At 33.9% G+C, this 16,415-nt stretch overlaps 1 protein-coding gene across 1 annotated transcript in view; it reads left to right on the forward strand.

The window, feature by feature from the left end:
- The window catches only part of MALRD1 (MAM and LDL receptor class A domain containing 1), a 456,545-nt gene that overhangs the window by 213,916 nt on the left and 226,214 nt on the right, over positions 1-16,415 (forward strand). Inside the window, 2 exon segments of the mRNA XM_069458846.1 lie at positions 12,571-12,816; positions 14,330-14,487. Of these exon segments, the coding sequence (XP_069314947.1) occupies positions 12,571-12,816; positions 14,330-14,487 (404 nt within the window).

Genomic DNA, 16,415 nt, shown 5'->3' on the forward strand with positions numbered 1-16,415 from the left:
TTTAAATTTTTTGAAGAACCTCTGTACTGTTCTCCATAGTATTTGCACAAATTTGCATTCCCACCAACAGTATTCAAGGGTTCCCCTTTCTCCAGATCCTCTCCAGCATTTGTTATTGCTTGTCTTTTTGATAAAAGCCATTTTAACTGACTTTTAATGATATCTAATTATAGTTTTGATTTGCATTTTCTCTGATGACTACTGATGTTGAGCAATTTTTCATATATCTGTTGGCTGCTTGTATGTCTTCTTTTCAGAAATGTCTATTAAGATCTTTTGTCCATTTTTTAAATTGGATTATTTGATTTTTTTCCTATTGAGTTGTTGGAGCTTCTTGTATATTCTAGTTACTAATCTCTTGTCAGATGGGTAGTTTGAAAATATTTTCTCCCATTCTGTGGGTTGTCTCTTCACTTTGTTGATTGTTTCCTTTGCTATTAAGAAGCTTTTTAGCTTGATGTGATCTCATTTTTCCAGTTTTGCTTTGAGTGCCTGTACTTTGGGGATATTACTCAAGAAATCCTTGCTCAGACCAATGTCCTGAAGCTTTCCCCAAATCTTTTATTTCTGTAGTTTCATAGTTTCAGGTCTTAGATTTAAGTCTTCTTTCCATTTTGATTTGAGTTTTCTATATGGCAAGAGATAAGGGTTTAGTTTAATTCTTCTGCATACCAACTTTCCTAGTACCGTTTATCGAAGACACTGTCCTTTCTCCACTATATATTCTTGGCACCTTTGTAGAAGATAACTGCACCATAGATATGTGGATTTCTGGGTTCTCTATTTTTGTTACATTGATCTACGTGTCTGCTTTTATGCCAGTACTGTGCTCTTTTGGTTACTACATCTCTGTAGTGTAATTTAAAGTCAGGTAATGTGATTCCTCCAGTTTTGTTCTTTTTGCTTAGGATGGCCTTGACTCTTCTGGGTCTTTTGTGGCTCCATATAAATATTAATACTATTTTTTCAATTTCTGTATAGAATGTCATTGGTATTTTGATGGGGATTGTATTGAATCTGTAAATTGCTTTGGGTAGTAAGGGCATTTTAGCAATATTGATTCTTCCAATCCATGAATATGGAATATCTTTCCATTTTTTTGTGTACTCTGTACTTCTTTCATCAATGTTTTATAGTTTTCATTATAGAGATCTTTCACTTCTTTGGTTAAGTTTATTTCTAGGTATTTTATTTTATTTGTAGCTATTGTAAATGGGATTACTTTCTTGGTTTCTTTTTCAGATTGCTTACCGTTGGCATCTAGCAGTGCTACTGATTTTTGTATGTTGATTTTATATCCTGAAACTTAATTTTTCAGTTTCAGTAGCTTTTTTTTGTGTGTGTGGAGTCTTTAGGATTCCTCAAGATGTAAATTCATATCATCTGCAAACAAGGATAATTTGACATCTTCCTTTATGATTTAGATGACTTCTGTTTGTTTCTATTTATGAGAGTAGTTTTATGCTGTGTGTGTCTTCCTCCTTAACCTTGAAATCCCCTGGGTGATGAGAGGACTTGAGGTGAAATGGAAGACAGTGAGCAATGGCTCAAATTCTTAGAGAATGCCAGGGATTGATCAGGAGATGGATAGAAGACAGTAAATAAGAAGTGACTACAAGTTCTACAAGTGGGCAATGTGGGACTCAAAGGATAAGTGAGTTTTGGTGAGAAAAGTTATAGAAGGATATGCAAGAACAGCCAGGATATATTGCTAGGGCTCTCAGCCTTGGCTTCAAAAGAATCATCAGGAAATTCTTAAAAAATTCTAACTCCCAAGACCTCCTATTTCCAATGTCCGATAAATTAATATTTCTGAGGTTGAAACCTAAACATCAGGTGATTCTAATATGTAACCAGGCTGGAGAAAAACTGAATTAGGGTAAACGAGATAGTATTCTGTGAAGGCCTTGAGAATATGAAGGGGTTTGTTTGCAATCAAAATCATAGAGCATGCTGGAAAGGATTAGTAAGGGGCACAGAAGTTTTAAAAATTCAACATGGAAGAAAGAAGAGAAAACCAGTTTCTGCATGAGAACAAGAAAGGATTGGAAACTGGAAATCACTTCTTTTTGTATACAGTGTGAAGATTATAATGATCAAAGTCAAGGATGGAATTAACTGAGAGTGATACTCTGTGTAGCTTGCAAAGGTGGCACCCACCTTGCATTATATTTGTTGAATAATGACTGAAATGATTTAAATTTTACTACTTGATCTACCAACTTAAAATGACTATCTCATTTCCTGTTATATGATTGGTAAAAGTGATATCATTGCATAATTCTCAAAAATATGCTTTTATGTCCTAAACACGTTCCTTAGCACTCACAATTCGGTTCTTTCTTAGGAACTCTAAAACAAACACTGCATTTTTTATTTCTTAAATAATACATGTATTTGTGTTTCTGATCCTTACTGAAATATTTATATTGTAAGCAAAGTCAGAAATTATAGCATTATTAGCATTATCTTGGTTATCGAGCTAAAACTAAACTACTTTTACTGTGTGAGCCCCTAAAATATGTTCTAGTTAAATAAAAACCAAGAAGTTCATATGATAAGGTATTTTGAATGGTTGAGTATAAGTGAAACAACACTTTTCTTTCTTTCTTTCTTTCTTTCTTTCTTTCTTTCTTTTTCTTTTTTTCTTTCTTTCTTTCTCTTGGAAGAAAAATATAATTGCATGAAACCAAATGTATTTCATATCCCAATGAACTGAATTTGTTGGGAAGTATCAACTTCACTTGAAATGCCAATTGGCTGTACCATCCTTATGTAATAGTGGAGGGATATGAAGTTTAAAATAATTTTTAACGATATCGTTGTTCCAAGAAATTGTCTTTAATTCAATTTAGCATTCTTTCCACATGAGCCATGTCTTTCATTTTTGTGGAAAAACTATTAAAAATTAGGATATCTGAGTGCTATTATTTTAACTCATATTTTGTCTTTCCAACCTATCACCACATTGTCTGATTTAACAGACATATGAATAGATAACCAAAATAAATTATCTAACAACAATATAATTTACAATTCTAAAATTTTTCATATAAAATTTTGTGTTAAACTATACAAATATAAACATATACTATATGTTCTCTCTTTGAAATCTTTTTATTTAAAACAATTTGAACAAAGGAAGAAAGCTTAAATTTTTTAGATCCAGTTTTCCTGCTTATATGTGTCTCCTTATAGGTCGGATTTTCTTTCTGAGATTATTTGCTTTCTTCCTGAAATATACTATCTTTAAGAAATTGCCTTAATGCTGACCTGCTGATAGTTAAAGTTAATTAAATTAAATGGTTTTATCTTTGCATGGTGTTTGAAAAATAGTTGCACTAGATATATTAATACTACAGGTTTAGGTTGGCAGTTATTTTCTGTAAGATGTTTTTGACAGACACTGTATACACTGTCTTTTGGCCTCTTATTTTGCAATCAAGAGATCAGCTTTTAATCTAATTGTCTCATTCACTCATTACAAGCAAAATCTTTTTTCCTCTGCTTTTATGATTTTTTTCTTTCTCTGTGATATGCCACTAAACATTACGATGTGAATTTGGGTAAGCTTTTTTGTTTGTTTGAGATTCAGTGAGCTTTGTGAATCTGAGGATTATGTCCTGGAATATTGCTTTCCCCCATTTAGTCTTTCTTCTCCTCTAGATCTTTGATAAGACATGGATCTTCTCATCTTATCCTTTTGTTTTAGTATATAGTACAATGAATTCTGACAAATTTATATGCCATATTATCTAAACTACATCAAAATATAGAACATTTCCATCAACCTAGAAATTTTTCTTGTTCTCCATCCCAGTAGTCCTGCTCTTGACCCTACGAAACAGAGGCAACCAGTATTCTGATGTCTATCACCATAAATTAGATATGCTTGTCATGAGTTTCTAATCAATAATGTATATTCTATTGTGTCTGCCTCCTTTCTCTTAGCATAATGTTCTTGAAATTTATCCATAACGTGCATATCACTAATCAGTTATTTTTTAATTGATCAATAGTATTCTGTTGTATGACTATATCACAAGGTGTTTATTCATTCTGTTGATGAACATATGGGTTGTTTCAAATTATTGGATATTTTTAATTTAATTTTTAATTAGGCTGCTATGAAAATTTTTATACACATCTCTTTATGGAAATATGTTTTCTACTAGAAATACCTGGAACTGAAATCGCTGGCTGGGTCTTGGGCCAGAAGCCTATCTCAGTTTATAAGAAATGACCAAACAGGTTTCAGAGATGATTGTATCATTTTATATTCACACTGAAAAAGTAAGAGATTTTTATTTGCTCCACATCTTCACCAATATTTGTTTGTCAGTCTTTTTAATCTTATCAATTCTAGTAGGCATGAAATACTTCATTGTGCCTTGATTTGCTATTTCCTGGTGGCTTTTTATTTATGCTTATTGGAGATAGATACATACACACACACGCACAGGCACACACAGATATATTTAGGTATTATATATTCTGGGTATGAGTATACCCAGAAAGGGCAAATATCAGTGTATATGTACTACAAATATTTTTTTCTTCAGTGCATGTCCTGTTTATTATCTTAGTGGTGTCTGATGATTAGAAATGTTTGATTTTGGCAAAGTCAAATTTATAATATTTTTTTCTATAATGGTTACAGCTTCTTTGGAGAATTTTCCCCATTCAAGATCAGAAAGATATTCTATTATATTCTCTCATAAGTTTTAGAGTTTAGGTCCATGGTTCATCATGAGTTAGTATTATGTATGGTATTCTAACATCATTTGTTGAAATGATCTTCATTTCATGAAAGTTAATCATATAAGTATAGGTGTACAATACTTTGTTACCTTTCGTTGATCTATTTGTTTAATCTTACTGCCTATTCTATGGCCTATATATTTTTATTTAAATGTTAAACCCTACTGGATATCAATTAAGATAGCTTTAAATCTGTCAATCTGGGGAGGATTAGTATATGACTTGTCCTATCTCTAGGCATGACATGTCTCTCCAATTTTTCATGTATTCTTGAATTTCTCTCAGTACTACTTTGTAGTTTGATTACTTTCATGTATGCTATTCTTCACTTTGAATTGTCCTTAGATCCATAAGGTGGACATTATTTACAGTGTTTTGCTAAAAATTAGAAAGATCAATTAAACAAGAAGCTTTGATAGTTTTCACACTGTTTCACGGATATGACCCAGACTTCAGAGGGAAAATATAGGTCAGCTTGGAATCTGAAAAATTGAATTTTATTTTGGTTATATTTGCACTGGATATACAAGAGCACACATTTACCAGTTCAAAACAATTTGTGACTAGTCTGTTTCTCCCTCACCTTGGATAGTGCAAATGCAGTTGAACTAAATGAAATACAGTTCTTTACTGCTCACTTAGCATAAATTATTGTTTGTGCTGGGAAATTGTTTAAGCAATTCCCAGTGAAGGGACTTTAATTTTGGCATCTTTATTGCCTTTCTAAAGAAAGTTCATTTAAATATGTGCATACACTAGCTACTTTTTGAATGTTTCCAATGACTTAGACTGCATATATAAATACACAGTACTATTTTTTAGAAGCCTTAGCAATTTAGACTGCATGTGGGGTACAATAAAGTTCTGATGTAGAAATCCATTTTCTTGTAATACAGAGAACATTTTAATATTCTAGAAATTATACTGCATAATCTTGCCAAAGTATGCAGCTCATATTTCTATTTATATTAATACTATAGCCTATTTCAGATAAATTAAAAATTTCAATGTAATATCCTACAAGATAAATGTTCGTGTTAAAGATTTGATGATTGGTACAAAGCCCAGCAGCCTAATTACTACAGGCTGCTTTCTGCAAGCTTTGACAAACCTAGTTAGTAAATTTTCTGAAGTTCTGTGCAAATTTTTGAGGCAGTTTGTGTGCTTTTATTTAGTATCATATCTTATTTCATAAGTGATTTGAGGTAGCATTTAAATAACAAGTATATATAGTTAAGAACATATGCATAATTTGCCTGTGAGCTTCTTATTGACCAGAGGGAACATAAAATAGTGATGAGATACAACATTCATAGCCATTTCCAATACCAGTTCAGTAGAAACACAAGTCACCTTAGTTCAGGATTTGATCCTGTTTTCTCTTGGCATACTGTCAACATTCCCAACAATGGATACAGTTGATAACTTTAATGTTTTGGGTATTTCAATAATGTTGAGTCTTTGGGGTTTTCTAGACATAATATATTGTCAGCAAAGAGCGATACCTGATAGTTTGACCACTGCTGCCCCCGTTTGGATGCCCTTGATTTTCTTCTCTTGTCTGATTGCTCTGGCTAGGACTTCTAGCACTATGTTGAATAGAAGTGGTGATAAAGGGCAACCTTGTCTATTTCCAGTTCTAAGTTGGAATGCTTTCAGTTTTTCCCCATTCAGTATGATGTTGACTGTGGGTTTATCACATACGACTTTTATTATTTTGAGGTAAGTCCCATCTATGCCTATTTTGTTAAGTGTTCTTATCATAAAAGGATGTTGAATTTTTTCTAAGGCTTTTTCTGCATCTATTGAGAAGATCATGTGGTCTTTGTTTTTACTTCTATTTATGTGGTGAATTACATTTATAGATTTGTGTACGTTGAACCAACGTTACATCTCTGGGAAGAAGCCCACTTGGTTGTGATGGATTATTATTATTACTAATTGATGTGCAGTAGAACTCAGTTTGCTTGGATTTTATTGAGAATTTTTGGCATCTATATTCATAGGAATATTGGTCTGTAGTTTTCTTTTCTTCTTTTTTTTTTTATGAGTCTTTTCCTGGCTTTGGTATCAAGGTGATATTGGCTTCATAAAACGTGTTGGAGAGGACTCCTTCCTTCTCAGTGTTATGGAATAGCACAATAGGTACCAGTTCTTCTTTGTAGATTTGGTAAAATTTGGACATGAAACCATCTTTTTTCTTAGAAGATTTTTTTATTGCTGCTTCAATTTCATTACTTGATATTGGTCTGTTCAGGAATTCTGTTTCTTCCTGAGTGAGCCTAAGGAGTCTGTGTGTTTCTATGAATTTGTTTATTTCCCCACATTTTCAAGTTTATGTGCATAGATATTTTTATGGTATTCAGAGATAATATTTTGTATTTCTGTGGTAGCAGTTGTAATTTCTCCTCCAGAAAAAAATGGGCTTAACAGACACTTATAGAACATTCTATCCCAAAACCACAGAATATTCATTCTTCTCATCAATTTATGGAACATTCCCTAAGATTGATCACATCCTAGGCCACAAAACATTGTCTCAACAAATTTTAAAAAATATAAATGATACCATGTATCTTCTCAGACCATAATGGAATAAAATTAGAAATCAATTTGGACAGAAGCATTGATCTCTACACAAAGTCACACAAACTAAACAACCTACTCCTGAATGATAGCTGGGTGAAGGAGGAAATTAAGATGGAAATCAAAAGATTCTTTGAACTGAATGATAAAGGGGATACAAGTTATCAAAAATCTGTGGTATGTAGCTAAAACAGTCCTGAGAGGAAAATTCATAGCCATAAATGCCCACATCCAAAAGACAGAAAGATCAGAAATCAATAGTCTAATAAATTGTGTCAAGAAACTGGAAAAGGATAAGCAAACCAATCCTGAAAAAGAAAGAGCCAGGATCAGAGCAGAACTAAATGAAATTCATAACAAAAGAACTGTATGGAAGATTAATGAAAAGATTAATGAAACAAAAAGTTGGCTCTTTGGAAAGATCAACAATATTGACAGGCTTCTCACTATATTAACCAGAAGCAGAAAAGAAAGGACTTTAATAAGCTAAATCAGGAATGATGGTGGTATCTTTATTGCGTTTTTCGTCCTTTAATGAGTGATTCTTCTATTTTTACATGTTTTTTCTGTTATTTGAGGGGAGTCAAAATGTGTGCTCATTCAATAGCAATAGCAACAGTGTAAACAATTATGAAAATCAGTTTTAAACACTTACAATGCACTAAGCTTTTACATGACTGAAATCCAGGTTCCCTGATTTTCTCTTTGAAACTGCAACATGGTTCATTCATTCATACATTTATTTAATTTTTGATTTATTCAAAAGCATTCTTGATACATATAATGTGTTAGCAATTAAGTATTTAAAATAATCTAAATTATGTGTTTACTGGAGCGCTACTTCTCTTTCAGTTAAAGTATCACAGAAGAGGTCATATTTGAACTGAAACTTGATGAATGATCAGTAGAAAAGTAAGGAGGCCATACTATGATGAAACAAAGAAATGTTCAGAGATGTAGATGCAGAAAGATAATATGTTTGGGAAATGGCAAGTTTTTCCATGTTTGTTGTTAGGCCAGGGAATGATGGTTTGGGTACTGATCATAACAGTCCTTCAGTGATATGTTAAAGAATGTGAACTTTCATCTTTAGGTTCTATGGAGCTTTTTAATTTGGGGGTACAATAAAGTATTTGGGGTACTTGGAGGTGATATAATTTATTTTTTAATTAGGTAATATGGGCTGACAATATGTAAAATGAATTAGGGGAAAGGAATATACTAATGAAGTATTCTAAATGCAAGCTAACGAAGGTCTAAACTGAGGCAGTGTGGTAGAATGAAAGAATATATCTGAGAAGTATTCGGTAGAAATAATAGAGATTGGTAGCGATGGGCAAAAAAATAAGTGACCATAATGAACCTAACTTGGCCCTTTGCAGAAGTTAATAAATGGCTACTGATGTCAGAGACACTGGGAGCTCTAGACATGTTAAATTTTAGGTATTACCTAAGGGACATTCAGGTCGTGAAATAGGTTAAATATAGGGAGTCTGAAGCTTAGGAAAGAAAAGATACCTACAGATTTTGATCAAGGAGTCAGTTGAATATCACTGGTACTTGAAACCATGAATGAGGAAATGAATTCACTTATGATGAAAATTTAGATTAAGAGAAGAGAACTGAAGATAGATCATCATAGTTTTGCTTTGATATTCTTAGGGATCTTTTCTCCACCACTATTAGGATTGTTTGAGGTTACAGACTCTTATAGAAAATATGGAAGAACTTGAATCTAAGCCATGTGTTGGATGTGTTTTGTTTTATTTTAGTTTAGTTTATGATGTGTTCACAGCAACATTCCTTGAAACTGTGACCCCAGGTTGACTTAGGAGGAACTTATTCTCTATAACCAATGGATATACTCTACTATGGCATTGGTATTTACCAATGAATTTGTTCATCAAGCACTATGCCTACTCTCTCGTGCCAAATATCTTACACAACTCACCAAGGATGGTCTTATATTAAATACAGTCAACACACATGTGGTTCAGTACACAACACTCATTTCCTAGAAGCAAAATCATTGCTTTATACTCTTACGAGTTTCTGGGTTTGTGAATCCTCTAGTCGTTTGTGTTCTCTGTGATTAGCATCTTGATATCATTCAATACTGACCCAGCTGGCACCAACTGGCAAGATGTCCCTTGTTACATTTTGTTCATCCCCTTTCAATGTGTCTGTGATTATTCAAGCCCTTGTGCAGGTTCAGTTACTTAAAATATCATATTGTACAATTTAACATACCAAATTTCTTAAACTCAATAACTCATCATTTCTCAATCTCCATACATTTCACAAATGAGTTTTTATTATATAATTACACATTTGTTCCCATGACTCATAAACTATTTTGTGTTATTTTGGGCATGAAGCGCAAAAGGCTTCCCATCATAAAGGAAACCCTCACTGAGTGATTTTTATGTGAGAGATGGGGATTTTCAACAGTGGTTCTCATCTCTTATCAATAACTTACGAAGAATTTTTCTGTTTTTTTCTCCCTTGCTTTTCTGTCTACTAGAATGGGCCTTTATTATTTACTAAATTCCTGGAGAAAGCATACATATAAATTTATAGTACAGTGGCAAAATAGGATATATGGCAGTGATTTTATAGATAAATAAATTTATTTGGGATTGTATTATAGAAATTGTGTTAGTATATAAATTATAAGTGTAGTATCGTAATATTTTCTAAAATATAGATTATTGCAGTTTCTTGTTTTCTACAATGTCTTCCAAGACCAAAACTGGCCATTATCCATTATGTATTCTACCGTCAACCATTTGAAAAAAAAATAAAAAATAGAAAACATAAGGTCAAAAAAAAAAAAAAGAAAGAAATGGTTGTAACTCCACTTTTTATTCAGTGCCAATTTTTCTTTATATAATCTCTTTCATTTTTATATCAAACACTAATGTATCATAAGTCAAGATTAATAAAAAAATGTCAGATATATATTAGGAATAATAGCCATTTTATCTTAATAAAATATTCCTAAAATACAATATAGATCACACCATTACTGTGTTATTTTCATACCATTACATTAAAGATTGAGAATACATAAATATCATTTACATATTTTCTGAAGAGCAGACTGCACCTAGTTAGAAAGAGAGAATGCTGAGCATATTCTTGCAATAAATTTCATTTCACAGTAGTGAATTAAGCCACAAGATCTGCTGCAGGCACATTAGTCAAATGTCTTATCTCTAAATAGCTCTCCTGACAGATATATAGTGTATTTCCTTCTCCATTATTTTCATTATAACCTCATTTAGAAATGGGTTATTGTTAATGTTATGGAACAAAAAGCAATACAGAAGTTCAGGAAAAGATGGTATTTACAATTGAGTGAAATTTTAACTGAATGTTCTGGTATCTATTAAAACATTATTATTCACAAAATGCTATAAAACTTGTATGTGTATGTATTCAGGTGTGTATACTTGAGAAATAGCTTCTAGATAATTGAATTCCAAAAATACTGCACTAGTCTATGCCCTTAATGTCAAGAACATATACGTTCTCTTAAATGCTGCCTGGCTTCAACAATTAATGATCGTTTCAATAATTTAAGAGTATCAGACTTCATGGTGTTAAGAAAAAATTCAAATAACTTGAGATGGACCTCACACTATGTTGTTTTGATTCATTTTACTGAATATGTGTAAAAATAAGTGAGAGTTTGATATTCAAAATGGCCCTGATTTACTTGTGCTATAGTGTGGTGCGCATGATGACATCTGATATCATTTGACAGATTGAAGCACTTGTGTGTGTATGTGGGTGTGTGCATAAGTGTGTATGTATGTATCTGTCTTTGAGAGGGAGAAAGAGAGAGACATAGTAAAAGGAATACTGGCATAAAAGTCAATAGCTGAATGGTTTTATATCTGACTTACCTACTGTTACAGGATCACAAACTAGATGATATATTTTTTTTAGTTGTTTCTCTTAATTTTGGTAACTCTCTAACTTTTGTAATAGAAATTTTACTTATTGTGTGTGACTTTGTATAACATAGGACTGTACAAAAGTGAAGGCAAAATAAACACATTTTTAGTCAAACAACTGCAGGAATTTGGTACTGGCAAACCTAGATGAAAAAATTATTAAGTAGACTTCTTCAGGCAGAAGACAGAAGCACAAAAATACAAAAGGGAGTAAAAGATAATAAACATGTACACTTGGTAAAGAAAATGAGTAGTGAAATACAAAATGAATCCAATGCTTTCTTGTTATGTTTGAGTATATGTCAAATTAAATACAGGAAACATAACATCATACAAAGAACAGAGTCAAATAAATAGAGCAGATGGCATCAAAATGGTGATTAGAGGTGCCCAGCATTTGCCTCCACCACAACGAAGAACCAAAATAGCAAGCAGATAACTGAAAATCAAGTAAAATGTCCAGGGGTGAATACTGGAATTCAGCAAGGAAGTGGTAAAGACCCTCTGAGGCATGAAAACTCAGGATGGCAGCACAGAAAGGAGAGTGAAGCAGCCAGCCAGGACCAGCTCAGAGCCAAAGGGACTCCTCATTGTAGGGAAAAGATAAATATGGAAGATCTCAAGCAGTTCATATTTCCAACATGTTTGTGAACAAATTGCTATGGTTTACATTGCTTTGTAGGGAAATTGATTCTAAAATTCCAAACTGTTGACAAATATGCATTTTGGAGAAAAAAAACCTGTTGGAATGTTGGTTATTAGTTTTATATATATATATATATATATATATGTATGTATGTAGGGGGGCCCTGCTTCTGAAGAAGTATTTTATATATCTTGGCTTCAGGTAAATATTGGAATGAATGGATGCTAATGGAATGTATTTCCAAGTGCCCCATAATACATGAGCTCTTAAAGATTTTGTTTCAGGATAAAAAATGGAAAGCTTCAGTTTGGCTCCCAGATATAATTTATATCCTTGCACACAGTTTACAGAAATGCTGCATTTGGGGAGACTTGGGTTACTTTGCTAGATCAATAAAGTGATAATTTTTGTTTGTGAATAATCTTTGTGAGTGATTTTTAAGTCAGAACTCTGGAGCAGATTAGGAGAGAGAGATGGGGGTCAGGTATGCTAAATTTTTAAGAACAACATGTTCTTATATATTAATATGAATCTACTTTTACTGCTCTCTGACTTCATTGAAAGTATTAGGAGTTTTGTTCTCTCATTCTTTTTTTTTTTTTTTTTTTTTTTTAGGTTACTGCCCACATGGCTATCGGGAATGTCGGAATGGCAAATGCTATGGGCCAGAGCAAAGCTGTAACTTTGTAGATGACTGTGGAGATAATACTGATGAAAATGAATGTGGTAGCTCCTGCACTTTTGAAAACGGCTGCTGTGGTTGGCAAAACTCCCTGGCCGACAACTTTGATTGGATCTTAGTGGTTGGCTCTCATCAAAGTCTAAGACCTCCCAAAGACCACACTCTTGGAAACGAAAATAGTAGGTTATTAGGTTGTTACAGTTGCTTTAATCATATTCATAATGTGTATCACATTATCTTTCCTGACTGCAACTGGAGAGCTCTGGAGGGACCACCACAATGATACCACAAGTCAATCAAACATTTAGTGAGCATATTTTTTTCCCCAGGGACTGCCATTAACAAAGGGCCACAGACTAGGTGACTTAAACAGCAGATATCACTGTCTCACAATTCTGGAGACTGAAAGTCTCAGATCAAGATGTTGGCAAAGTTGGTTCCTTCTAAGGGCTGTGAGGGAAGATCATCTCTTCAATGCCTCTCTCCTAGATTCTGGTAGCCACAGAAGTTCCTTGGCTAATAGATAATGGTACTTTATCACTTTGGTATACATCACAATGTCTTCTCTATATGCATTCTGTATCTGTGTCCATATTTCTCATTTCTATTAGGACACAGTCATATTGAATTAGCATCTACTCTAATGAACCTCATCTTAACCTGATCATCAGCAAAGACCCTATTATCAAATAAGGCCACGTATATAAGGACTGAGTTTTAGGTCTTCAGCATTTTTGGAGGGGACACAATTCAACCCAAAACAGGGAGTAGTCAAATCTAGTATCAACCACTATTTTAGTAATTGTAGTTAGATGATAACGTATGCTGTCATCAGACACCTTTCCTAAATGGCACCGTTAATGGGGATTGTGGTGACCAAACGAGATGATGAGTATGAAGAGAAAGGAGTTTGAAACCTGCAGAGATGCTGTGGAAGTGTAACTGTACAACCACACGTGTTAAGGGTATTGGGCATGACTCTTTTATAGTAAGTAGCTGAGATCAACTCTCAGACTTCCTGGCAAAGAATAAAGGACACTAGCAGGATGAAGAAGGGACCCTGAATGCCTGGATGCTACAAAAGAGGCAAACGATGTCTAACTATTAAAATTTCATAGGTTTATGGGAAAACAAAGTTGACTAAGCCAGGCTGGCCAAGCCAGGGAAAGGAAAACCCAAATCCTATTCAAACCACTCAGCTCTACATACATGTAATGTTTTGGATATTTGAATACACAAGAATAAAACGCAGTACCTTTCCTTTCATGTTACATATTAAAATTCTCAGTATTTTATTTACACGCTCAACAGATGACTAAATTTTTGAAAGTATGTCACATTCCTTTTTTTAGATTTCATAGGAAATCTTTGCATTTTTTTACAATAACTTGATAGTTTGGGGAATCCAATAAATGATTTTCGTAACTATCTTGTTGATTTGATGGCGTAAATATCCCATCAGATCAGTTAATCTGCATACTGCGAATCACTTTGCTAAAAGCACGGGCAGCTGGAAATTGTTGTCAGTGAGCTAGAGGCACAGCTATTAGATTTTCTTTCTGTTTCAAATGAGAATGCCTTTGGCAGCTCAGATCATATAAAATGTAATTAAAAATCCTAACTATGATGGAAAAGCTAAAATAATCCCCTCTTTGTATTTCGGTCTTATCTGAATCTCGTCCTTGTTCCTAGGGCACTTCATGTATCTGGAGGCTACTCCAGTGGGTCTTCGGGGTGAGAAAGCACACTTCAAGAGCACTGCATGGCCAGAATCCAGTGCTGCCTGCACCGAGAGCTTCTGGTATTTTATATCTGCAAAAGCCACGGGGTCCATTCAGATTCTCATTAAGGTAGGATCTTGGCCTGTGATGCCTCTGAGCTTTTATGAGGGTTCCTACAGGCAGCAAGTGGCCTGAGGGAGTTTGTTACATCTCTTCTGACTTAGCCCGAGGAAGCTTCTTTTCATCTGAAGGGGCGAGCTCTTGTGTCTCAAATGATCTATGGAGTTTGGTAAGCTCTGGGGCATGAGAACCAGCTGTGAGTTCAACATCATGTCCTGTGATTATGACTGAGTCCCAGAGACTCCTTGCATAGTAATAATTAATCGAAGACACATAAATTTCTTCTCTCGATTCAGTTGTTTCCTTCCTGTTTTTTCAATAAAAGAAAATAGATTGTGTGTACATCTGAATGGAGAGCGACTATCCATTTTTTCTCAAATACCAGCAATCATTAAGGGAACTAATTATAGACAGTCTGGTTCTAAGCGCACTGTGCAAAGGACCGCACTGCTCAGGAGAATGATCAAGGTGTGATTACACTGAACTGCTTATTGACTGTGACACAGTAATGCATTTTTTCACTGAGGATTAATTGGATGTTTCTGTCAGAGCTTTAATTCAGTATAATAAAGTGACAGTGTTTGGGGAACAAAATAACAGTGTAAATATTAACATGAATGAGCCTTAGTTCAAATACCTTTACTCTTTAGCAGGTTAAAACAACAGCAGAAAGAAGGGGGTGTGTGTGTGTGTGTGTGTGTGTGTGTGTGTTTATTTATTTCAAGAATCTAGTTATAATTCCAAGCTTACTTTAAAACATGCTGTAGAGTCCACTGCTGTTTTATCACACATGAGCTTGGTTTAAGTGCCCTGGCGCTGATAGAAAATGCCTGAGTCGAATATGAAAGAGCTCGTACATCTGAATAGCTTATGGCTTTTTAGTCTATGTTTTATCGTAAATCGGAATTGACTTTATACCTTAGAACTCTTCTATAATGATGCAGAAAAGCCTGCCTAATAAAATACATGTAGCAAACAACCACAGTGATTTATTCTTGTTTTTAATATGGAAACTTGCTGAAATATAATGCTTAAAGTTCTTACAAGAGCATTTCATTGGTACTCTTTGAATGTGATACTTGATTCGATGTTGTTCACCATGTGAGGGATTTGGTACTTTTCTGTGGGCTTTGCTTTTAGTATTTTCTTCACTCATAATTACATTTCAACTATCCTATATAAGAGTAACAAACTTTGTATTAATATAAAATGTAAAATGAAACTGTTTTGAGGTATTAGTCTTCCTACCAAGTCTTAGAACTGTGGTTCCTCTAATTGATTTCTATGGAAATTTAATAGTATTTTAAAAGACCTGTCTTCCTACTGGACAAAAAAACCCTCACTTATTTAAAACGCTTAGGCCTACTCTTATTTACTCACATTGATTGTAAAGAAGAGAAATCTTTCCTAACATATACTGATTTTATAGTCACGAATTTTAGGGCAATCATTTCATTGTGGTGATTAATAAGATACATATTTTTGATCATGGTTACAAAGTAGTTCTCAGACTTTTCTGTGTGGAACTGTGCTGGATTTCACCCTGCTCATTAGTTAGCCAGATGGTAAACCCAGTAGGAGCAAGGATTCTGCCTTTGATTTCTTTCATTCTTCACTCTTCAGAAAACGTTCCCAGCTTATGCCTGTTTTCCCTTTGGCTTAGTCCCCTCTGCCTATTCGCAGGAAGGCCCCCTGCTGCGTTTTTCCTCTTTTCCCCTCCACACCAAGTCCAACACACTCAGGAAGATTCAGTCTTGTGCAAAACTCCCCTTGTTGACCACTTTTGCTACCACGATGATTCATTCCTATTCTAAGTGTCACCCACAGGTCTAGGAAAGATTGCTGCTCACTGGCTGATCATTGGTATTTATTCTATTTCTACAAATAGATCATAAAATTTTAAGAGCAAACCGTTGAAATTTGAGTCTTCATATGCC

The sequence above is a fragment of the Eulemur rufifrons genome, chromosome 25 (assembly GCF_041146395.1).
Source record: "Eulemur rufifrons isolate Redbay chromosome 25, OSU_ERuf_1, whole genome shotgun sequence".
In the NCBI taxonomy this organism is placed as follows: Eukaryota; Metazoa; Chordata; class Mammalia; order Primates; family Lemuridae; genus Eulemur; species Eulemur rufifrons.